This window comes from Oryzias latipes, chromosome 9 (assembly GCF_002234675.1).
Source record: "Oryzias latipes chromosome 9, ASM223467v1".
Taxonomy (NCBI): domain Eukaryota; kingdom Metazoa; phylum Chordata; class Actinopteri; order Beloniformes; family Adrianichthyidae; genus Oryzias; species Oryzias latipes.
Genome location: NC_019867.2, coordinates 6,409,181 through 6,433,520, shown reverse-complemented (window position 1 = coordinate 6,433,520; position 24,340 = coordinate 6,409,181). Strand labels below are relative to the sequence as shown.

At 39.2% G+C, this 24,340-nt stretch overlaps 3 protein-coding genes across 12 annotated transcripts; all 3 read right to left on the bottom strand.

Annotated features, from left to right (window-relative positions):
- Positions 1-72: 72 nt before the first annotated feature.
- On the bottom strand, positions 73-6,221 carry LOC101156501 (major prion protein homolog). The gene is made up of 3 exons (XM_004072275.4): positions 5,952-6,221; positions 3,521-3,717; positions 73-2,767 (listed from the first exon to the last, which is right to left on the bottom strand). The coding sequence occupies exon 3, from the start codon at positions 2,758-2,760 to the stop codon at positions 1,705-1,707; it is 1,056 nt and encodes a 351-aa protein (XP_004072323.1). The 5' UTR covers positions 2,761-2,767; positions 3,521-3,717; positions 5,952-6,221; the 3' UTR covers positions 73-1,704.
- A 670-nt stretch (positions 6,222-6,891) lies between these two features.
- On the bottom strand, positions 6,892-10,742 carry LOC101156255 (trithorax group protein osa). Of its 10 annotated transcripts, none has more exons than XM_020705758.1 (4): positions 10,669-10,742; positions 9,800-10,074; positions 9,704-9,757; positions 6,892-9,607 (listed from the first exon to the last, which is right to left on the bottom strand). In XM_020705758.1, exons 2-4 carry the CDS (start codon positions 10,065-10,067, stop codon positions 8,571-8,573), a joined length of 1,359 nt encoding a protein of 452 aa, XP_020561417.1. In that variant the 5' UTR covers positions 10,068-10,074; positions 10,669-10,742; the 3' UTR covers positions 6,892-8,570. The 10 variants fall into 10 exon arrangements, with proteins under 10 accessions (XP_020561417.1, XP_020561418.1, XP_020561419.1 ...); XM_020705759.1 differs by having other exon boundaries at positions 9,704-9,733; positions 9,830-10,074; XM_020705760.1 differs by having other exon boundaries at positions 9,854-10,074.
- A 1,769-nt stretch (positions 10,743-12,511) lies between these two features.
- letm2 (leucine zipper and EF-hand containing transmembrane protein 2) lies at positions 12,512-23,099 on the bottom strand. The gene is made up of 11 exons (XM_004072181.4): positions 22,824-23,099; positions 22,189-22,257; positions 19,025-19,547; positions 17,158-17,301; positions 16,650-16,793; positions 15,995-16,198; positions 15,578-15,697; positions 15,315-15,434; positions 15,133-15,231; positions 14,791-14,859; positions 12,512-14,133 (listed from the first exon to the last, which is right to left on the bottom strand). The coding sequence occupies exons 2-11, from the start codon at positions 22,233-22,235 to the stop codon at positions 14,077-14,079; spliced, it is 1,527 nt and encodes a 508-aa protein (XP_004072229.1). The 5' UTR covers positions 22,236-22,257; positions 22,824-23,099; the 3' UTR covers positions 12,512-14,076.
- Between the last annotated feature and the right edge of the window lie 1,241 nt (positions 23,100-24,340).

Below are 24,340 nucleotides of genomic sequence, written 5' to 3'. Positions count from 1 at the left end.
AAGCTGTTTTCAGTTTATTTTCAGTCAAACTCTCAGGTTTATACTTCAAACATCCAAAACAAAGACAACCCCCATTTTTTACTGGTCATGTTTGTACAGTAAATTAATGCTTTCAAATAAGCATTGACTTATTCACATCGTTGAATTTTCTTCGCAACACAAAAAGTAAATCAAGTAATAAAAACCATGAAATGAAAATGTTACTCCTACAGGTGTTTGTGCCTCTTTTGAGCCTAAATAGTATCAATTCCTAATGAAACTTGGAACACATCAAATATTATTATTTGTTAAGATTTAGACACAGACAGTGATATGTTGCATATGCTGGAACAGATGGAGTTGACATTCTAGGAGCACTTCTGCAATCACACCATTGAAATTAGCTATTTTTAAATTGTATTTTTAATTTTTAAAATTTTTTAATAATTAAATCAATAATCCATTTATTGTTTTTTAGTTGTATTTATTTTTAAAGCTATTTTCAGCAGAGATGGATCTGCAGTCTCTAAACTCCATGAAAACGCTGCACACAACGGGGAAGGGTAACAGTTAGGTTCTTTTATGGCTAAAGTCCAGTTGGGTTGATAAATACCAGTAAAGATTCATTGATAATTGTCAAAATTAAAGTCTTAATTTGCTTTAAGAACACCTAATGAGCCATTCTGCTTTTCAGAATAAAACTTCCTGATTTCATACTGTCCCTGAAGTTGCTCAAGCTGCTGCAAACTTATTTTTAATGAGACAAAAAGATGAAGACACATTAGGTCTTAAAAAATAAACAATAAAAAATCATAAAGGACAAGATCTACGGTAATAATTCACAGTAACATGGTCTTTTTTTTTTTTACCTTTTTCTAAATTCTAGTCATTTATGTTGCATTTTTTAACTAAAAGAAATTTGTCAATATTTATCTTCTTTATACAGAACAAATATATTGTTTAGTGCTTCAATTGTTTAATCATTCACAGATTTTCTTCCTGTGAATCAAATCATAAAATGTGAAACATTATAGAAAATGATTTTGTTTCTAACTTTTCCAGTTAGCTTTTCTGCCGAAGCGATTACAACTTCAGAAGAAACAAGAGGCAAATTTAAACTTTTTCCTCATAATTTCAGGATTTTATTCTCTTTTTATTTGCTCTCATGGTGGTCCTTATGATTCGCCGTAGTGCCTAAATTAAATGGGAAGGGAAAAAAATCATTGTACTTTTTAAAAGAGGATGTCCCGTCAGCAGGAATCTGGATTTTTCGGAGCAGTTGCTCATCGAAGATTTCATTCTAACATCACTTTAACTTTCATGATTTCTAGTTTTGCAAATATTTGGCAAAGAAACTGAAATTCAAGAAAAAAACAAGAAATACAAGAAAAAACCATTTTAGGCAACAAAAATAAAAAATACAACATATTGATGAGTTAAACATAATTTAAGATGTTAGTAAAGCAACATATAGGATCCCCTAAAGGCCAAAAACACGAGACAAAACTCTAAAAATGATATTATTTTCACAGAGAGCTTAGTCGTGTCTGTTTTCTGTGGAACATCTTTGCTTCACATGACTTGTCTCGCAGGTGACTCCACCTAGACGATGGGGAACCTCCATCAACATAAGTGTTTACTGAAAACTGATGGAAAATCTTTGAGACTGTCAACACAACCTTGGCGGTGAGTAATGACTCCAGCCCCGTATTGCAGTAAATCTGATCAGTGGAGCAGCTTCAAAGCTGTCAGTATCGTGGCCAGGAGCACGGCTGAAACGCCCTGAAAGCGCGAACTCAGCGCTGTGGCTCCTCCTCCAGACTCCAGAGACATGTACATCTCCAAGCATCTTCTCCCCTTCACTTGCTGGATCAGAGCTGGGTAACCGATCTCCATGATGCTGACTGTATCAGCATCATCTTCTGCGCTGTTGATTGGCGCTGAAGAGTCGGGTGCTAAACTGGCTTGTTGTGGATTTGAAAGGGGTGGAGTCACGGGGAAAGAGGACGATGATCCTTCTACTGCGCTCATGTTGGTCTTCTTCTTGTTTGCCGTTTGGCCGGTCACTGAGGCAGCAACAGCTGGTTTTGGCTTCTCCGCTGGAAACAGGTCGCTCCTCTCCATGCACAAGTCCATGTATCTGCTGTAGTCCTGCGGTGGGGGCCTGAACTGTTCTCTGTTGTGGTGTTTAGTGTCAGAAGGCCGCTCTTTGGATTTCCTGTGATTGTAATGGTTGTAGTAATACTCCTCCTGTCGGTTGCGAAGCTGGAAATGGGGAGATGGAAATCTTCCTAAGCCGTAGCCAAACGCCATTCCCGCCACAGCCCCCCCAGCTGCTGCCATCACCGCTTTGCGTCCAAATCCTCTGGATCTGGCATCTGGGGTCATCCCCCTTACTTGCTGGTAAAACGGAGACCTGTCCTGGGTGTCGTACCCCCTATAGCCAAAGCTACCGCTGTAGTGAGGGCTCCGGATTTTGTTTTCTGGATTAATTTGTATACGTGGGTAACTGCCATAACTCCCCTCAAACCTTCCTCCTGGATACTGCTGTTTGGGGTAACCACCTCCCCCCATCTGTGGGGGATTGTGATGCACGGGCTGGTGTGAATATTTTTCCTGAGTGCCGGTGCTCTTTCTTTTGTAGCCCGTATTGCTTTTACTAGAGTGGGATTTCCTTCCGAACCCTCCTCTACCTCCTCCACCTCCCCTCTTGGGCTGTGAAAACGGGGTGTGAAACAGAAGAAGGGACAGACACAGAATATAGGATGAAGTCAGCTTCATCTTCGCCCTGTATTTGAGGAGAGTATAGGTCAATATTGTGCAGCACAATTTTACAGAGCAAATCAAAATTAAACATAAGATTTTTGCGTGGTGATAAATGTCAAAAACATCAATTATTTTCCTTTAGTTTTCCTTTTCCTTCATTACATTTAGTTTTTCTAGCTTGGTCTTTATGTTTAAGCAAGTAAAAATGAACATAAATAGGAAGTTCTCTGGAAAAAGAGCTTTTTGCTCTAAGAAAAATGTTGAACCTTTAGTGTGTTTACACATTACAACAGGGAGTGTATTTTATCATAAAGTCACATTTATTACAAGAACTATTAAACCGTTGTGCTATCTTAGATGACCCCACCCTTACATTGAGGTGTTCTCCCTACCATGACAAAGGTGGATAAAGGTGGAAAGATTTCATGGAATCCATGGACACCAGAAGATCACAAATCATTGAAGAAAAAAGGTTCAGCAAGGTAAAACAGTAGTTTTTAACAATCAGCTATTTCTTTTAGTTTCCATTATGCCTTTAAGGGTCCTAGATCCTCTAAATTGATATTTTTACACCATGTATTTGACTCCAATCCTCTTTCTTATTCCATTTCTTTTGTGTAACAAAAGACAAAACAAACCAACCCACAAAAGCTAAAATGTACATAAAGTCTTAGTCATCCAAAATAAATCAGAAGTTCACAGTCACTTCAACTCCAGATCTATTTTTCCATCCACAAGTAAACAAAATTCAAATCAAATAAAGGTATCCTCTCACCCCAAAGTCGATGGTCCAGACCAGAGCAAACAGAAAGTAAATCCAAACGAAAACCGATAGCTGGGGCGATTGATAAGCTTTCAGGCTTTTATCCTCTCTGTCTTCAGGTCCCTCGCAGACACCCTGAAGTGCGCTTCTTGACAGGAGGCCCTCTCTCTCTTACGATCAAGTCAGTCTCAGTACGTCAGTCACATGACCTACGGTCGCAAAACAAAACATGTGAGATAACACACAATACTTCAGTCAACCATATGACCCTTGTGGAGAAATAAGGTTTCATTTGCAATGCCATGAGGAAAGTATGCATTTGACAGAATTTATTATGTCAACCTTTTCTTTGTATTCAAATTTATTTTTTTCATTTCTTCTCTTTTCTTTAAAACAACAAAAACGAAAGATATCCCTCAAGTTTGTAACCCTTGTGCTATCCTAGGCAATTTAACATTGGGAGTTGGGTCATCTAGACCCACTAGACAGTGTGCTGAACCTTTTTTCTTCAATGATTTGTGATCTTCTGGTGTCCATGGATTACATGAAATCTTTCCACCTTTATCTACCTTTGTCATGGTAGGGAAAACACGTCAGTGCAAGGGTGGGGTCATCTAAGATAACACAAGGGTTAAGACAAAGGAATGAAAGTGAACAGAAAAAGAAAACCTGTTTTTCTGCCCCGTTTACATTCGTTGGTTAAACTTGTGGAGGATCTTTTATTTTTGTTTTTTTATCCGTCTATTTTAAACTTTTCATTTTGTGTATGAAATAAAAATAAAAAACATGTTTTTTTTAAGGTGATGTTTTTGTTGAATTCTTCTGTTGCTACAAGTTCGGAAGTAATGTTTGTAGCCTGAGTGAAGATCACCAATCGAAGGATAAAGAGGGAATGCCAGCCACTTTGCTTTCAAAGATAAAATGTGACGAGTGCTTTTTCCTGCTCCGTTGCGTCTGTTTTTAGTAGATGCTTTATCAATCATCCATCCATTTTCATGACCGGCTTATTCCCTTTCCAGGATCATGGGATCACTGGAGCAGATCCAAGCCACTGTGTGGCAAAGGCAAACAACCCCCCTGGAGGGTTTGCCAATCCATCACAGGCCCACAGCGAGGCTTCCAACCACACACTTTTACACCGAGAGACAATTACAACAACCAATTAACCAAACAAGCATGAAATTGATCAGAGATTGATCAATCAATACACAAAAAATGCTTCATGATGCAATTGAAACATTTCCTTTAAAAAAAAAAAAGGAATGCCTACTTTCATCTCTGTATTACATATTGTTTGATTGATTTGATTTCAATTATTAATTCATTTCAAGCATTAATAATAATTGAATGCATCAATAAAAATGTCATCAGTGTTTATGCAGAATCAAAATAGAGGAGTTATTGATTATCCTCAGAAAACATATCATTTCACTAAAATTACATATTACACAACTATAAACAGAAAAACAGTCCTCATTGATTATTATCTGAAAACATTCACTTCAAACATCCTTTTGTATGAACATCCAAGTCTCTCATCTCCATATTGAGAAACAAAAGGATCATTATACATTTTCTTGAATTTATAGATATTTGAACACTTGTCAATTGACAGATCACCACAGTTCACCAGGCAACCATGTTTAATCCTTTTCAGAAACTACAAAAAGAGCAAACAACTCAGAGAATGGCTGACTTTTTTTATTTGTCATCTACACTCAGCAAACAAAACGGTGAGTCATTATTAGTTTTAGGTATATTTAATATCCTGTTTTGTTTGAGGACTGACTGCACTATTACAGCTCAGCAGGACATAACGAGTCCAGAATTTCCTTTTAAAATGTCACTTTTATGGATTTATTTCTTAAAATTATATATTATTCTTTTTTTTGTGTATATTGTGGCAAATGGACCTTAAGTCTGTTTTCTTTAATTAATGAACATTACAGAACAAACAAGGTAATCCAATAATTGCAACCAGAAAAACAGATACAGAACAACTTAAATGGAATAAACACAAACAACAATGGAATAAACACAGTTTTGTAGTGCAACGCTTATCTTATTTATTATTTTTATTTATTTATTTTTAAGGTTATATCAGGAAAATTTTTACTTTAAATACCTTTCATTCACATACTTCAATGAATAAAAGGAGAATAAAGGCAAGTAGAAACAAAACAAATCGTAGAAATGTTAACATTAATTTTAAAGAACTAGACACTACAGCGCCTAGTTCATGGGTGTGGTCGCTCATTATCACAAAACTTTTCTTCTAGCATTTAAGATAAAAAAAAAACCGATAGAACCATCATTTTAGCAAACTCCAAGTTATTTTTCTGTCTTTGAAATGTATTTATTTTAAACTAAGCTTATAAAAGCAATGCCGCATGTGCGTAAACTATGATTTGCTTTTAAACAAATGTGTTAAATAAAGTTTTACCTTGAATAATCACGTGCTGTCTCCATCCCTTTTTAAATAAACTTCTGAAGCTTTATTTAAAAGAGTCCTCTTCCTCGGAGCATCGTCCAGAAAGAACTTCTTCACCGCGCGAGGATGATCTGAAGGAAGGGGGCGGAGCCTGACCGGACCTCAGCACCTTTCAGTGACGACACAAACAGCTGAATTCTGTTTTTCATCATAATCTGTGTATGTTTGACGTTGCAATGCACTGAATTTTAATGAACAAGAAATTATCATTTTAATTTTTCAAAAATATTTAGAAGAATGTAAATGAATTATATAAACATTACAATATTTATAATGTATTATCTTATATTATGTTGAAAGTGCTGAAAGTATGATCTCATTTTTAAAATCATTTATTACATATCACAGCCCTAATGTAGCATTCATTTAATTGTAATAAAAAAAATGTTGAAAAATGGCAGTTACATTGTAAACAAAGTGGACCTCTAAGCCATTTGTGTGGAACCAACGCTTCCTCTGACATACATAGAGTTTCACATAGTCTTGGTTAGAAAAACACTGTGATTAACAATTTAAAATATCAATTTTTACTGTATTTATTTTTGTTGTTTTTATGTATATTCTAAGGTATCGATAACGTTTGTCAGATTTATGTACATCTGTTTGAGGCAAAAAAGTTGTTTATTTGTATACATTTAGGTAAGGAAGCACCCTTTAAATGTATATATACTTTTTGTCCATATGTCACCATATTTTTGTAGCTGCTACAATTTAATACTCAAGAAAAAAAATGGCTTTCTAAAAGTTCAATGTGAAGAAATTTGATTTATATATTTTTTTGAGGTGCTGTGAGCAGAAAAAAAATTAATTTAAAGGATTTGAATTATTAACATTTTTATTTTATAGTTAAAATCAATTTTATGTCAGAAAGAATCCCAACACAAAATTTAAGTTTGAGGCGACAAAAAAAAGCTTTATTAATAAAATACTTTCATTCAGTTTTACCAAAATAACACATCTGGTATTTAAACTATGGTTTTAACATTATTATTTTTGTTTTAGTTGCATTGTGATATGTTAATAATTGATGACAATAACGGCCTACAGTCCAAACTTTTTGAAAACATTGCGACAACAAAGGAAATGAAGTAAACATACAGCAATTAGTTTTAACTGTACACCTATGGGGCAACTACACAATAAAACCCAACAGAATCAGGTACATTTTTGTTTTGGACACAACAATATTTTTTGTGGATGCAAAACAAACACCATCAGCAAAAAGGACTTTTTTGTTTTTTTTGCCTCCCTTCTTTGTTTGAGTGTTTGCTTCCTTGAAAAGTACAGCAATTATCTACTTTCAGCTTGTTTTCACAAAGCTATTTTACAACCATTGTTTATTTTGTATACACACATTTGTGTTTTCAGTTGGTGCAACCTCCACAACATGTAGTGGTTTGGGCGCAACCTAGTGGCCTTTTAAATTTCCTTTTATCTAAATCAGGGGCGTCAAACTTATTTTCACAGAGGGCCACATCAGCATAGTGTCTGTCCTCAAAGGGCCAGATATAACTAATACATGTAACTAAATGTAATAAAAAAATAAATGTAACTACTCCTTAATGTTAAATTACTCATTTATTTATTTATTTATTATAACTTTTTAAAGTGACAATTACAGTTGCATAGAAAACACATGTTTGCTTGGTACTCTACCATGAATCCTTATAAATTTGATTCTGTCAGGTCAGGTTTTATGGACAGTGTTTAAGTCCTAATGTATAGTTGGCCAATCCGATATTTCAAGTCCAATTCCCCCCAGATATGAATAAATACACACCAATTTTTATTTTTTATTTTAAGAAATGAAAAACATTTATGCTCTCGTGGGCCGCATAAAATAACATGGAGGGCCACATTTTGACAGATGTGATCTAATGGGACATGAATTTGGACATGAACAGTCCAGTCCGTACAATTATCAGCAGAATGACCACTTTTGACTTGCTTTTGATCACTATTAATACTATTAAAGATTTTCACACAGATGATGCTCAAAACACCAGAACTTAGAGCCTTTGGTACTTAGAAGAACTGTAGTTTCTCTAAAAGTTGATTTCACCTTTTGTCAAACCCAATTTACTTATAGTTATTCATAAAGCCTCATATTTTACAACAAAAGTTAAATGTTCAAAAAAAGCCCTTTATTTGAACAACAAAATAAGGCAAACTAATCTCCCTTTCTTGTTTCCATATGTAAAAATTCAACATTTCAAACCATCTCGTAAGTTTTTTTGGGTAAACCTCTAATTATTTTCACAGGAAAAAGATTTAGATCCTTTAACACAAAATCCAGAAGCTGTTTGGTTTTCTTTTGTTGATGTTTATAAGTTGCATTCATTGGAAAGTTTGTTGGAGGCAGTCTTAATTTTTTGTGGTTTTTAAGCTAATCAAACATACATATTTCAAATTTATATATTGCTTTCACAAATTCAGCCGTACTAACGTATCCTGAATTCTTGTTCATTTAGAGCTGTAAAGTGCCAGATGATGTAGAAGTCCATCCACCGGTGGAAATTAGATTTTGGGGGACAAATTGACTTCCTGAATCTCTGTTGCAGGAAACAAACACTACTGCAGCAGTGCTGATAAACTGCCATGCAGGAGTGACAATACCACACTGGTGAATAGAAACAGGAGTCCAGAAGAACCCGTCTGCAGTCTCTGCGCTCCGTTTCCAGCTGCACGGTTCTGGGTTTTCTTCTGGTACTTTTCAGTGTAGACTATATAAAGCTCTGTGCACCTTTTGATCTTCATTTGTTTGATCAGTGCTGGGTAACCAATCTCCACAATGCTAACTGTATCATCCTCATCATCGTCGTCACTCTGAAGAACCTGTGGAGCTTCAGGGGCAGGACTGACCTTTGACCTGTTGGCAGTGGGGAGGACTGTAGGTGAAGCAGATGAGGGCTTTGCAGCCACAGTGCTGTTAACTGTTGGGTTGCTGTTGTTGCCAGTTATTGGTGTGGGGACGGAGGTAGGCGTGTTTACAGCCACCGTGGTCGTTTTAGTTGCAGTTGCTACCCCCTTGTGGTAGGACTTTGGATTTTCCTGATGCAGAAGGTCTGTTCTCTTCATGCAGGAGCTCATGAACTTGTCAAAAGTGTCAGGTGGAGGTGGACTGTCCCTGTATCTTTTACTGTAGTCGTTGGCCTCTGCAGACTTCATGCCATATTTCCTGTACATGTAGTGGTTGTAATAGTATTCCTCCTGGGGGCTGTGGAAATGGAAATGGGGACGAGGGAACTGTCCCAACCCATATCCAAGGGCCATTCCCGCCACGGCGCCCCCAGCTGCCGCCATCACTGCACTGCGCCCAAATCCTCTGGATTTATCAGATGGACCGATTCCCATTGATTGAAGCGAGTTAGAAAAAGGAGAGCCCCCTCCACCTTGGTGGGCCCCGTATCCAAAGCTCCCGCCATAGTGAGGACTCAGGATTCTATTGTTTGGGTTAGAGTGGATGTAATGACCTCCATAAGGGTAACCTGGAGCTGGATAGCCTCCTGCTGAGTTCCCTGGGTACTGAGGGTAGCCTGGTTGGTTGGGGTAACCTCCTGGTCTACTAGGGTACTGGGGATAACCTCCTCCCGGTTGCTGTGGGTAACCTCCTGGTTGCTGAGGGTAACCTCCTGGTCTACCAGGGTACTGGGGATAACCTCCTCCCGGTTGCTGTGGGTAACCTCCTGGTTGCTGAGGGTAACCTCCTGGTCTACCAGGGTACTGGGGATAACCTCCTCCCGGTTGCTGTGGGTAACCTCCCGGTTGCTGTGGGTAACCTCCTGGTTGCTGAGGGTAACCTCCTGCTCTACCAGGGTACTGGGGATAACCTCCTCCTGGTTGCTGTGGGTAACCTCCAGGTTGCTGTGGGTAACCTCCTTGGTTGAACTGTGTGGATTGTTTTTTAGCCGAGTCTTTAGTCTTACTGTTCAGATTGGGTTTGTTTTTAGAAGGTTTTTTAAAAAGATTGGTTATTTTCCCCAATCCTCCTTTTTTCGTTGCCAGGGAATCATTAAAGTAAAGGAAAAAAAGTGACCAACACAAGACGGCATTTACGGTCAGCTTCATCCCTAATCTGCAGAGAAGAAGAAGAGAACGTTTCAGTCAGACTAAGTTGAGTTTCATGTGGTGTTAAATATTCTGAATCCCTATTTACTGTTCATTTTTGGGAATTTGCTTTAACAATGACATTTTCTAAAAATCCAGTTGAGATCAGCTTCTTCCTGATCTTAAGATAAAAATTAAAAACAGACATTTACATATAACTATTTCCACATTTTTAATAGAATGGACATCAAAGGAAAAAACAAACTGCTTGAACTACAACACACTGTCACGTGTAAGAGCTCCACATGTCGGCACAGGGATCCGACAGGACTAAAATAGCACTGGAGGCTCTGCTGTTTGCTGTTGTTAAAGCTCAAACCATTTTCTTGAAGGACTTAAAACAAACACAAAATGCTCTGCATTGACATGAAAACTCACAAAACATTAGACCTCTTGATAAACTGATAATAAGTCTTGTTTTCGAAAAGTAGAAACACTAAAAAAGAAAACTTTCAAAAAAACAGCAAACAGAACTTAAACACACACTTTCAGACGAAAGGATGTACATTTCGATTTAAATTCTCCGTAAAGCAGCACTGCAGATAGAAGCACACATACTGACCTTTAGCTTTCAGAGCGTCCAACACTGCTGAAACTCTTCCTCTGTCCTCAGCGCCTCTTTGAGGGTGAAATTTCAGCCCCTCCTGCTCCCAACAGTCCTTCAATCTAAACTTTGTTTATCTAAACTCAGTTACATCCACTTATTTTATTTAAAGATTAGCCTTTATGAGTTGAGATAGGAATTAAAAGCGTTATTAATCAAACTTTAATCAGTTTAATTTATTGACTAAAGCAGTCTTTCACAACCAGTTTAGTCCCAATGTGCTACCCAAAGAAAGCAGCAACAATAATAAAAAAAGTGCTTTTCTAATCCAACTCATTTTAAATTTTTGGTCCACGTCATGTAAGAAAAAAAGGGAAAATTGTTTCTAAACATTAAAATAGTGGACACAAGTGGCTGATCCATCATATCTGAGAGTAACTGATGTAATGACATCATACTGAGCGAAAAAACTTAATCTAAAGGGAGAATCAAAAAGCAGAACGACAGCTGGAATAAATGTCAGATTCAGATTCAATTCAGATCAGGAAGCATACACTTTTTTTTTTTTTTTGCCGTAACCCTTGTGCTATCCTAGGCACTTTAACATTGGGAGTTGGGTCATCTAGACCCACTAGACAGTGCACTAAACCTCTTTTCTTCAATGATTTGTGAACCTCACTGGTGTCCATGGATTACATGAAATCTTTCCACCTTTGTCATGGTAGGGAGAACACGTCAATGTAAAGGTGGGGTCATCTAAGATAGCACAAGGGTTAAGGCTAGACTGAAACTTATTGACGAAGTCTGCAGTTAAACTTTGACCCGGTGTCTTTTTTTTCTGTCCTCTCATGGTTGTGGCTTACAGTTTTTCTTTCAGGATAAGGAAAAGCCGAGAAATGTATCTAACCATTAGTCTCGGGTCATTGCTTGACACTTCAGAATAAATGTTTGACTCCTCAGTTAAAATATTAAAGCATCAAGACTAACCAGCTGTCTCTTTCACCTTTTTGTCACAGCTGCAGTTCTTTCTTTTCATAAAGAAAAATACATAAAATGATAGACATCTTTATTCAAAAACCAATATAAAACATGAATACATTTGGTTTGTGTGATGAGACAACAACTTGACGCAACTTTAAAATTTCTTTTTAAACTGATGGTAAATTACATTACAGACATTCTTGGATAATGAAGTATAAAAGAAAGATGATCTTCAGATGACGTGGAACTGAATGTCCTGTTGTCATCAACAGCTCCTCGTGCCAGACATCAAAGTTTAATTTGAAAGTTTAGAACAGGGGACATTGTTTGTGGCACGAAGTGGCAATTCCAAATTTTCTCCATAACAACGGTGCCATCCCCAACTATAATGCAAACTCTAATACAAAGAAATACCAAAACATTTACAATATATCTCAAATGTTATTTAATTCACAAACAGAACCCTGGTCTAAATCAAATAGCTTTCAGCAACCTGCAGCTCCAGAGTAACATAGGACTCTTTTACCCTTCCATTCTCTCTCTGGTTAAAGAAAATTGTTTAGATTTATCAAGTACGTCAATAGTTAAGTTGAAAAAGTAAACTGACTCAAACATGCAGCGTGAACCACAGAGAATCACCTACTGCTGCTACTACTACTACTACTACAACTACTACTACTGCACTGAGAGAATCTCATGACACAGGGTCTTTTATTTTGAAAGGAAGCCATGTAAATCTGAAGTATACTTTGAAAGAAAAATCTATTTACTCGTTATTTGTTTTATTTATGCGACGGCTGTTAAGTGTTGAAGGTTGCAGACTCCTGGTCTAGACGGTCTCCTTTAAGGTGAAGTGAGAACAAAGTCACTGACACATTTCTGAAGGGGTTCATTGTTTTAATCGCCAGAGTACTTGTTTTCCATCACAGCGTTCCCTGGAGGAGCGAGGCACAGATTTAGTGCAACAGAACTGTAACACAGGAGGAGGCGGTTCTGTGAAAAAAAAAGATCTTTTTCTACAGATCGATGAGATGACACAAGAATGCTGATCCACTTTAAACACAGTACATCTGAACAGTAAGGACACCTATATTTAATGCTACGGAGCTGCAGGTTAACCAACCTCTGGTCTCAGGTGCATTAAAACACCTGTCAGAAGTGGACGACAGAAAACAGTCATTTCAACCAAACAAAGATCCCTCCTTCAAAGAATAGAATATCCTTGCATATTTATCATCTGCTTTACACAATTTAGCGGAGACAAATAAGAGAAAGCTGCAAAAATATAAAATATTCTCATTGATAAACATTGTGACTGCAACACTGCTCAAATAGGGGTTCTCCTCTAGGAAAATATACATCACTCTAAAGAAAAAGTACACTTCAGACAGAAAGGTGACCGTTTAAAATCACTCCTAAAGCAACATTAACTAAACTGTCTCTTTTCAATTAGTTTATGCTCTTTGATTTATTGCACCTCTATAAAGGTACACAAGAAAAGGCCGGCAATGTTAGATGTGGACAACAGAATTAGAGTTTCAAAGTCTCTAATTAGAAAAATAAACTCATTTGTAATCTTTTAGGACCATCTTTTTGGAGCTTAATTACACATATTTCAGTTTTATTGCCGATCTCATCTGTGGGATAATAAAGACTTAAGTGTCCTAGTGTTAAAAAAAAAAAACTCTGTGTGATCAAATAAATTCTGCATCTTTTTCTCTCCAGAAAATCCATTCTGGGTCTACAAACAGACAGCCGGCTGCGTTTAACCAACTCCTATTAGATTAAAGCAGTGAGCCTGTTCGTTCCACAGGACCAGTCTTCATTTGCCAATTACAGCAGCTGTAAACGACATAAGCCCCGCCCCCACTCAAACCTGAGGCAGACCCAAACGCCTTTAAAACATTTCATCCAGGGGCAGACCCCAACGTGTCTGCTTTCAGCTCATCAGTGCAAGCAAGCCGTTTATTCTATGATGAACTTTGACATTTCTGCAAATAATAAAAAAAACACGTTGGCTTTTTGGATAGCAAACTGTACAAAGCTGCTGCTTCTGTGATTTAAGACAGTCATTTACATATTTACACATTTACAGAGGGAGGAGAAGACCTGCTGGATGTCAGGAGAACCACACACCCGACCACGGAGGCCGAATCGAGCCTGAACATCCCTGACAAGAGGTCCAAGGTGCACGTCCTAGGAGGCTTCCCAGGCTAGAAAATATGGAAGTTACAAAACTACAGACTCAATGGGAGCATAAAGGGTTATTGATGCCAAAATGACTTAAGAGCTTTCTGGTAGGTAACGGAAAGACGGGATGAAGTTCCAGAAGGGAGAAGAGCGAGGCTTCTGGAGGAGGTGATATTTTACAACAGCTGGGAGGTTAACCGACACCGGCATCTCCATGACGACAACGGGCAACGCAGGTCAGAAGATCCGGTTCTCTTACACGCCGTTAGCACTCATCTTGCTCTTCTGGGTCACCTCTGTTGCTGCTTTAGCCTGTGAAAGATAAACACATTCAATACGCCGCAGATCTTTTCTCTAACTTCACACGTCGCTTAGACAAACTTTTTCTGTTTAATCCTTTTCTTTGAAGTGGGTTGCTGTGAAAAAGCTCCAAAGAAGTCTGCAGCGAGGCTTAAAAACTGAGCGCAAAGACATCCGAGTGATGCTCACTTAAGAGGCTCATTTAGAGGTGCTACAAAAATCCCACTGTGTGTTTCAGCTACTGTGCTGGTTTGAACTTTGAAGGTCAAAGACGTTGAGTTCTGGCGCTGCTGCTAGACTGATTAGTCTGTGTCTGTACGTTGACTTAACATTGAAACTGGACGCCACTGATGCACGAATGGCGCTCAGTGAAAAAGCAGCCGTCATGTGACCTTGAAAATGTTTTTTTTGTTGTTATAACATTTAAATTGTAAATTGTGAAAAGATTCACTAATTTTCTTATCTGTCAATAGATAACCTCCAGTTAGGTCAGCCATGACTAAAGTGTGATTTTTAATAACCCTAATACAGTTTAATGTCAAGTCAACAGCTTTTACAGCCAAACTTCACTAAATCTTCTTTTTTTTATATATTTTTTTTAACTCTCAGAGGAGCGGTTTATTGAAGAACTGCTGTTAAGCCTCTGAGGATGCTGCTGTGGAGGCTCACCTGCAGCACCTCTGCAGGGCTCAGAGGCTTGTCCGTCACCGCAGGCGCCGTGTCCCTCATCTCCTCAGCCTACGGTAGAGACAAATACAACTTCACATCTTCTCACAGATTTCCAAACTGACTTCCTCAAAATGTTCAAAATTATAGTCGGCTGATTTTAAATAAGCAAGCTAAATCTTTTTTGGGTTCCCAAACAACTAATCTCCCTATTATTACTTCCTATTTTGGATTAGGCTGATTTCGTTTACTTCAATGCGATGCTGAAACAAGTGCTGGGAAGCTGTACGAAGGCTCTTTCTACTTCATCACCGCTAATGTCACACATTTCACCAAAATACGAACCGGCCCGTCTTTGATGACACCTGCTGTGTCTGTCAGCCGGTCAGGACCGCCAGAAGCTGAACTGGCTTCTGTGTTCTCCAGAGCAGGAGCAGCAGCCTTCTGCAAAGAGAAAAACAAATCTTTGCTTAACGATCACCTTCACACATGGATGAGGGTGTGGCAGTCAGAGGAACAGGTCTGACCTCTAGCTTGGGTACTGGGGGGATGACGGGGGCTTTGGGTTTGAGGTCTGTCAGGTACATGGCTCTGGAGAGAAGCAGCAGCGATGGAGGAACGTTCTCTTTCAGGTGCAAGTCCAGCCACTGCACACAGAGACAGTTATCAAGAAAGACCTTTTTTTACTGCCCTCACTTTACTACAAAGTTTTTATTAAGGCTCAGGCAAATCTGAATGTAAAAAAAAACTAATAAAAGCAATGAAGTTTCAGCTTCCTTGAGTTTCTGACCTGTTGCAGCTGCTGACGCAGCTGATCTGTGGTAAGACCCAAAGAGCGCATCCCACGGCTACGGCATGCTGCTTGTAACTCTGAGACGCTCAAAGCTGCCACGCCCTCTGCTGAAATCATCTGTGACAAAGAGGAGAGGAAGTGGAACATTCCCTCAGATGAGGAGGAACTACAACTGTTCCCACGGTCACCAAGGGTCTATGACATAAACATCTATTCCTTCTCTTGAATAAACTGCAGAGTTTTAAAATCTTCAACCTTCAAGAAGAATTGTGAACTTTGTTACAAAGGTTTGAGGATCGGATACTTCAGAAGTTTAGTCAACTTTCCTATTTGTTACTTTTCTTAATTGTCTAATTTGGATGGAATTGAATGAAACTCAATCTATGCCAGGTAATAGGAAGGATCAGCTCTCACCTCATCATCTGATCGGATACCTCTGAGTTTCATCATGAGCTGAAAACGCAGCAGGTTGTTCGTGCCGATGGGCTGCAGCTCCAAAAGTTTACACAGGGCAACCAGTTGGGGGCGCTCCAGGTGCTCCAGGGTCAACTCATCCTCAAACAGCTTTGAAAAGCGGACAATGTCTTTCGTGGTGGGCTGTTCGCCTGTGCCGCGCACCTGAAACAAGGAAAACGGAGACATGCGTAGATTTAATCGTCTACAGGTGGATGCATCAGAGTGGAGCGGAGCAGAAAACTTGATTTTCATTAGTGTGGGTCTTTACCACCAGAGCTTTAGCTCCAAGTGTTGTTGTACTTTGAATTGCTGCAACTCTTCAACCGTTTACACTGTGATTTTAACAGATTCTGAGGCAGAGAAATGCAGCTTTAGAGTGTTTATGCAGTTACGGTAAACCAGCTTATTCTGACAGAGAAAAACTGCTTTTCTCCATGTCGGCATGTTTTATTTTGTGTCGCCAGTGTCGGCTCTTGGATTTCTGAAACTGAAGCAAACATTTGTGTGCCGTCAATCTAATACCTATAACTAAAACTGGATGAGCTTAACTCAACTTTAAAAACTGAACAAGAAAGAAAGAAATGTGGACACAAACGTGGTGACAGTCATTTACCTCCTGAACATATTTGGAGAAGCGCTGCGTCTCGTCTTCAGTCTGGGCCTTGGCTCGGTTTCTGAGAGCCATCTCAGAGATGGTTTCCTGTAGAAACTTGGCCAGTTCCAGCTTGGCAGCCAAACCCTTCTTCTGCTTCTCCTCCTGCGTGAAGACAGAGGACACTGCTCAGCTTATCACACAAACCGCTGCAGTCTGACGCGCCGTCATCACCCACTGGGTTACAATGGGCTTAGAAGAACCGTGTAGCTCCTACTGCTGTGCTTTATCAAGAAAATTACTTTCTTTAAAAAACAACAACAAACTCTGTAGCCCTTGACTGAAATTTACAATCATCACTTGTTTCTCTGCTTGTGTTTGGTGACATTGTCAGTCAGATACCCTGACAGAACTGAGAGGTATTATAATTACTGAAAACTATGATTTAAGATCAGCCAGCTAATTTGTGTACTCGTGTGTGTGTGTGTGTGTGTGTGTGTGTGTGTGTGTCTTAGTGCACAACGCTTGCCTTTTTGGACTCAGTCTCAAATGTGGAAGGCAGCATTTCAGGGAAAAGCTTTAGGAAGACGGGAAGCAGGAACTCCATGAAGGGGACGATGATAAACACTATGAATGGGACCAGGCGGAAGAGGTCAGCGCACGTCCTCAATAGCTGCAGACACAGAGAAAGCCATTGTGCACGAGTCAACAACAACAACAAAAACAACAAAAAAAACACAGTGCACGAGAGTGAGCACTGCTCAGGCCGTTTTTAGCCGGGTGTCTTTGCTGGCATGTCGGCCGGTAAGATCAGTTACGCGTGCCTCGACTGAAATAGCAGGAATAGAGTTTAGTCGTGTATGTGCACGGCTCAGCTCTCTCCAACACAGTTTTCAGAAATCAACGATCAGAGAATTCCGTTTGGATTCCATTTTATCGTATTTTCCTAGATCAGAAATCCGTCTCAATTTATGGAATTAGTGCCTTTTCTGACATGAATCCCTGTGAGTTTCTTATACAACTACATCAGTAGCAGTACTTTCAAAGTCAAGACACTGGATTAGACTAAATAGGGGTGATTTGAATCAAGACAAAGTAATATGTAGATATAATTTCATTATTACAACAGAAAAAGTTGCAGGGATGTTTGTGGAATCAAAAATTTTCATGCAAAAAAAAAAAAAAAAAAAGATTCACATTTTTTGTTGTTGAGTGGTTTAATGTCCACATTTTTTTTTAAAAGACCTGCACTGTGGTGCAGTGGTTAGAGTTCGGGTTCAAGTCCCAGCTGGGAGACCTGACGGCAGCCCCGTGAAGCCGAAAGGGACAAACACGGCTTCAGAAGAAGAAGATGAATGAAATATAATGAAATATTTAAAAGAATATTAAAATATTTAAAAAATATAAAGAGATTTTAAAAACTGTCAACAGAAAAGTGCTTGCAGGAATACTTGAATCCTAAAAAACATGACATAAAAGAAGAATGGGAGTATTTTCAATAGACTTTACCTCATAATACACATACATACTACATGAAAACATGTTGTTTAACAACTAATTAGCAAATTAATGTTTCTAGAATGGGAGGTTTGCATTTTTTAAAGCATAAACTGAAGTTCTGAAGCCAAAACAATAAGTCTGGTTGATCTGACAACGTCCCGCACACAGACTGTGGTTTAAGTAGGTCACTGAGACAAACCAACACGAACTGATAACGCTCATTTTTCAGCCTGCTTTTCTGGGCAAAAGATCAATGAAAAGGTAAGGAGAGACCCCTTTTCATTTCAACATTTCAGAAGCAAAGAAGCTAATGGACAGCATTTCTCTGATTGTGATGTAGGAATAAAATCTTGGATAAACTGAACTTTTTAGAGGCAGCGTCACTTTGGAAACCACTCGTTCAGTGAGCGGTTCAACTATAAGGTCAAGTAAGGTCGGTTGCCTTTTTAGTGTACAGCTGAACCTTAGGATGAGTCGTGTGAGTTGAATCAAAATGAACTGCATAATGTAAATTTGTATCTGTAATCTTCAAAAGTTTAACTTCACACTTTAAAAAAAAAAAAACAAGAATCCGGAAGTGTTCAGATCAGAAATGTCAACGTCAATCCAGACAATTGAAAATATATATTTTTATCTCGTCATTATTTTGAACATTGGTAATAACCTTTCAATCATTACTTTCCAACTTCCAAGATAAGCAGTAAATTTAATCAAACTCTAGAGCAGTTTATTGATCACACACTTGTTCATTACTTTAGCTCCTCCCCCTTTGGTGCTGTAATATCGATAACCATATGAATAAAACTAACTCCTCAGCATCCAATTTATGTGATGTTTCTAAACCCAAATGTGTGAAAAACAAGAGTGTAGACGAGGAAACCTTCATCTGTTCTTACCCTCCTCCTCTCCCTGCGCGTTAGCAGCTGTCCGTGCAGCAGCCTCCACACCATCCTGCCCGCGATCTTTATGTCGATGCCAAGTAACCGGAAGCCGTTGTAGTAATGCTTCAACTCATCCACAACCCTCTGATACAGAGACTTCTTCACAACTGCTTTCTCCTGCACAGGAGAAACGGCAGCTGCTGCAGCGGTGGCGGAAGCTGGAGCAAGTGGAGACTGAAGAGCAGCCGCCCCAGAATCCAACTTTTCGTCTTTAGAATCATTTGGGGAGGGAACTGGGGGCGTTTTGGTGTCCTGCTGTAGATCCTGGAGCCAGACACTGGAGCCGTGCAAAGAGCGGGCGAGCAGAGCCGAGCTGTGGCCACGACCAAGGGCTTGACCCCGGAAACAGTGGGGGGAGATGTAACGGGAGTGCCTGAGAGGGAGTGCGGACGAGGGTTGGCCAGGAACTTCTACATGGAGGAAGGCCTTAGAACGCAGGGAAGAGCAGCTCTGCTTCTTGGACAACAAATATGTCCCCCTGATGATGGACAAAAGAAAAAAATAAAGTTTCCGGTATGCAATTTGTGTCATAACACGAGACACTGTTGAGCTAATATACTACAAAAAAGATCAAAACAGTGTTGAATTCTGGGTATGTGGACAATGCCTCCATCCAAATAAAGCTCTAGAACCTACCATTTTATATATATCCTGTGTGTAACGTCTAATTTCATTGCGACACAAAATAGTGTTTTTTTCTAAATTATGCAATAAGATCAGAAAACCTCTATTATTGTTTTTTCTTTAATTAATAAAACAATGAATTATTTATTAGAAGGGCACAGCTACTGATATGTACATTTATTAGGACAGAGGTTCAGCTTGTATTTTAAAAAATCAATACTACACATCAGAATAACATTATTAACACTTCAATCAGAAAACTAGTTTGTCTTCACAATTTTTCTAAAATACAATTAAAAAACATAATACAATATTTTATTCAAGTTTTCAATGCATAAATAAGAAGGAAAACAGAAGAAATGCTTTATTATTATAATAGTGTAAGGATGAAAGACAGGATTACCAGGTCCTTAGTTTAGCATGTTGGAAGAAAACTGATATTTCCGTCTCTGTATCTTCTTACACGTCTATGTTCATCACACCAAGACTATATGAAAGTTCACATCCAGGGCACAGTGACACACCGAATAACACGCAGATGTATTTGGTCTTCTGTGTGCAGGCAGCATCATGACTTCTGATTGTATTTTTCACCTCCGTGAGTCGGGGCCGATGATATCCTGGGCCAAACCTGACCTCAAAGATTACTTTAGTGACTCCTCTGCATTTTACAGTTCCAACTGGGTCTTCCTCTTGCGTGCTGGTATTTATCAGAGCAAAAGCTTTGTAGAGGAGGGGTGTAGTGAGGTGCCACATGCAGATCTTCCACAGCTCCCTCATTTTGCTGCATCCTGACCCTCATCATCCTGACTTTATTGATCTTTGCCATCATCAGCTCCTACGTCACTTCTTTTTCTTTTTTTGGCAGTCAATCATCATCACTGTTGTCACTACACATCACAGAAGATGGATGGAGTTTTCTGGACTACTCTGTTAGCTTCCTTATTCTTTGCTGGCTTTGAATTCTACAAATTATAATTAAACAATTATAATAGTAACTCAAACTACAGCTAATCTGCCACAATAGCGTGCATTTGAAATGCATAGCTTTAAATAGCTCCACGTAGCTATAAATGTAATGATTATACACTGACCAAAACAGTAAAAAGACAGTGAAGAAATCCCTGATTTGTGTAATGGAGATATTGGGTGATGCATGATGACCACTTCATTTGACACATAGTTAATCACAATTTTCTACATATTGTACATGAAAAAAATCATAACCCAAACAGATATTATCCTTCTCTAGGTGTATCATATTTTTTTATGTAGACGGTTTGACAGGATGTGCAAGCAGTGGTCAAAATACTAATAAACAGTCTTCTTCCTCTTTTGGCTTTTCCCATCAGGGGTCGCCACAGCGAACAAGTCACATGGTAAACTTGGCAATGTTTTACGCCAGATGCCCTGCCTGACGCAACCTTCTCAAAGCAACCGGGCTCGGGACCGGCACAGAGGTAGAGAAGGGAACAGGGAGCAGCCCGGATTCGAACCCTGGTTTCACGGACGGAAGGCGCCGCAAACCAGCACGAGCTAAACCGGCTCCCCAAAATACCAATAAACAGTATTTTAAGTAATTTACTTGCAGTTACACTCAATGACCACTGAATTGAACTCAATGGATTATGGCAGCAGAGTGCACTCTAGTGACTGGTATGCAGCTCCTCTACAGAAACCAATGCATTCAAGAGCCTTTCCAATGAAATCTTTTTTTGTGTGTGTGTTTTTCACATGTTCTTGTAGGGTTTTTCTCATGATGGAGGACATATACAAAAGAATTAATACTGTGCCTTTGAATAATTATTCAACTAGTGATGGATCGGGAGCAGCTGTTTGAAAAAGATAAGCTAGAGTTTGTGATGCAGAAACTGTGATGGGCGGCCTAAAGACTCCCTGCTCCGCTCCATTCTGATGCAGGGGAAAAGATCCATGAACATATTCATTTTCCTCGTCTGAGTTGGCATCTGGCTCAAAACTGTACGGCTGGATAGCTCGCCGTTTTTTGGTTGTTATTTTTTGTGCCACGCCAACATTAGCTTGGGGTTGTGAGAGTCTGTAAGCTAGCGGGAGAAAGTGTAAACAGTGAAAATCAGCGTGGGGTTACTTCCACGCCAACAATCCAAGCCACAACTCTGAGCCGAATTTCTAATGAATTCCTGCTGCTCTGCAGAAAACAAGTCTTAAAAAAACAAAACAAATAAACCTTTAGATTTTGGCCACAGGGTTTGATTATATTATAGATGAGTAGTTGGAGTTGGGCTTTTCACTTTTTAGTTTAGACCGCTATGTACCAGAGGGTAAATAGATCTAAAGGTGATCGGAATGGGGCTTTACTACTCTCCTATAGTGATCAAAAATCACACTTTTAAGTGTAGAGACACTAAGCTGCATCTGTCAGTGTACATGGAGAGAAACAGCAGGTTGGCTTTGTTTACCTTGGTAATTGCTACCCTCTACTTCCTCCTCACCTCGAACACCAGCTGCTTGCTTACCTTGATCTTGTGACTCCAAGGAGCACCTGGTGACTGAAAACGGCCATTGCAGGGGCAAAACACGAGGTTCTGTGAGAAGTTCACGTAGAAAACAAAACAAACTGGAGTCAAGATATATTTAACAAAGGCAAAAGAACACAAGAAAAAAAGCTAAAGAGCATTTTTCCCCAACTTACTAACTGACGAATAAAACTTTTTACAGAGTATGACTGTGAAAATAATGGTAAGCTCGGTATCTATTATAACATAATAACAAACAGCTTCACACAGACAATATATCATTTAAAAGATAAGTCACTTTTCTTGTTTAAAATAATCATATTTTCAAAAATACGGGTGTATAAATCTAATAATAAAGGTACCTTAATCTTAGTGATTATTCACTTTTTACTTACGAGGACCCAACTGATTAAAACGTCAACATTTTGTTTTATTATTAATGTTAAATAAATTATTTGAAAAATACCTAGTTAAAAGCAGTCGGGTATGAGAAAATTTACACATTCTGTTAGTTACATTTAAAAAAGAAAACATAATACTTTTACGCTAGCTTAGCCGGTGGGTTGGTTAGCTAGCTGGCTAGCTTAGCTCCGCCGGTTGACGGAGCTAAGTTTACTGGAAAAAAACCTCCTAACCTCCGGCGTCAGTGACCGAGCTATGGCTGCCGCAGTTAGCTGGGCGTTGTAAGTCTTGTCGGTGCGTCGAGAACGAGACAATCCATCCAAAATGGTCGATCGATGAGAACGAATGTGGCGAAACTAACGTCTGATGTAGTGATAAACCCATTTACGGTGGGTTTATGTTGTTTAAATCTCCCCCAGCGTCCGTATCGTTCCCGAGCCCAACTGTGTGTGCAGCAGTGAAGGAGCTGCACTCAGAGGTCACACTGTACGTGCGTGGACCCTGCGTGAGCATCCTGAAGATCGTTTATGTTGGCAAGATGTGTCACTCAGAGACGATATTTGAAAGAAAACAAGATCAGTATTTAAAAGGGCATGTAAAGTGTGTTTTTATTAAAACACAACTGTTATTTAGCCCTTTCTGTTTCCTTTTTCATGCTCAATTCATTCTTTCATGAATAGGATTGGGATTAAAATTTGCCTAATTGATACTGAATTTGTATTTTAAGAAAATCAAGTTTTATTCGTCAAATCAATCCCTTGGTTTTCATTCGTGTACATTTTCAGGCAAAAACTGCTTTAGATTTTATGTTCTTTAGAATAATTCATATTTTATTAATGAAAATTCTGTCTTCGGTGATATAGATTACAAGTTATGTGAATAGTGTATTTTCTACAAACTTTTTTGTCTTTTGGCTGCTCCTTTTAGGGGTCGCTACAGCAAAACATCTGCATCTATCCAGGGGTGTCCAATTCCAGGCCTTGAGGTCAGGTGTCCTACATGTTTTCCAACCAACCCGCCATTGATTTGGGTCTTCTGATTGACCTAGCATATCTGATCCAGGTGTTTGAAAAACCAGCTCAGAGCCGGCCCTCGAGAGCTGGATTTGGATACCCCAAGCTGGATTCATTCCTGGTTCTATCCATCCTGGTCACTCTGAGAGAGAACATCAACATCTTCATCTCTGCTACTTCTATCTGTCCTCCTCAGAGTCTCTAAACCATGGGTGCCCAATCCAGACCTTGAGGGCCAACCTCCTGCTGGTTTTCCAGAAATCCTGCCTTGTCTGCCGCTGATTACCTGGATCAGGTGTGTTTAGCCAATAAGGAGCTTCAATGTCAGGTTGGTTGGAAAACTGGTAGGACACCGGCCCTCGAGGCCTGGATTTGGGCATCTCTGCTCTAAACCAACAACATGGCCGCTCTCACCACAGTCTTCTACACCTATCCTTTCATTCTTGCTGACACTTTTTGGTGACACGTCACAACAGAAATCTTCATCCATTCGTTCCAGTCTGTTTGCACACCCCTTTTCACCTCAGTGTTGTGGACTGTTGACCCAGAGCTAGTTACAGTCCTCCACCTTTTTCACTTCTGCTCCCTGTAACATCTTTGTTCCACTTGAGTTCCTCTCATTTAAACACAGATTTTCAGTCTTGCTGCAGCTGATGCTGCCTGCTCTCACAACAGATGACAATGTCATCTGCAAACATCATGGTCCACAGAGATTCCTGTCTAACCTGTCAGTCTGT

What these genes read in the sequence shown, in the direction of transcription:
- LOC101156501 (XM_004072275.4), bottom strand. Translation starts at nt 2,760, where the DNA reads ATGAAGCTGACTTCATCCTATATTCTGTGTCTGTCCCTTCTTCTGTTT.
- LOC101156255 (XM_004072274.3), bottom strand. Translation starts at nt 10,067, where the DNA reads ATGAAGCTGACCGTAAATGCCGTCTTGTGTTGGTCACTTTTTTTCCTT.
- letm2 (XM_004072181.4), bottom strand. Translation starts at nt 22,235, where the DNA reads ATGGCCGTTTTCAGTCACCAGGTGCTCCTTGGAGTCACAAGATCAAG. An exon ending in CTTGGAGTCACAAGATCAAG is followed by an intron (nt 19,548 to 22,188) that starts GTAAGCAAGCAG and finishes GTCCATCATCAG; the next exon opens with GGGGACATATTTGTTGTCCA. An exon ending in TCTCCAAATATGTTCAGGAG is followed by an intron (nt 16,199 to 16,649) that starts GTAAATGACTGT and finishes TCCTTGTTTCAG; the next exon opens with GTGCGCGGCACAGGCGAACA.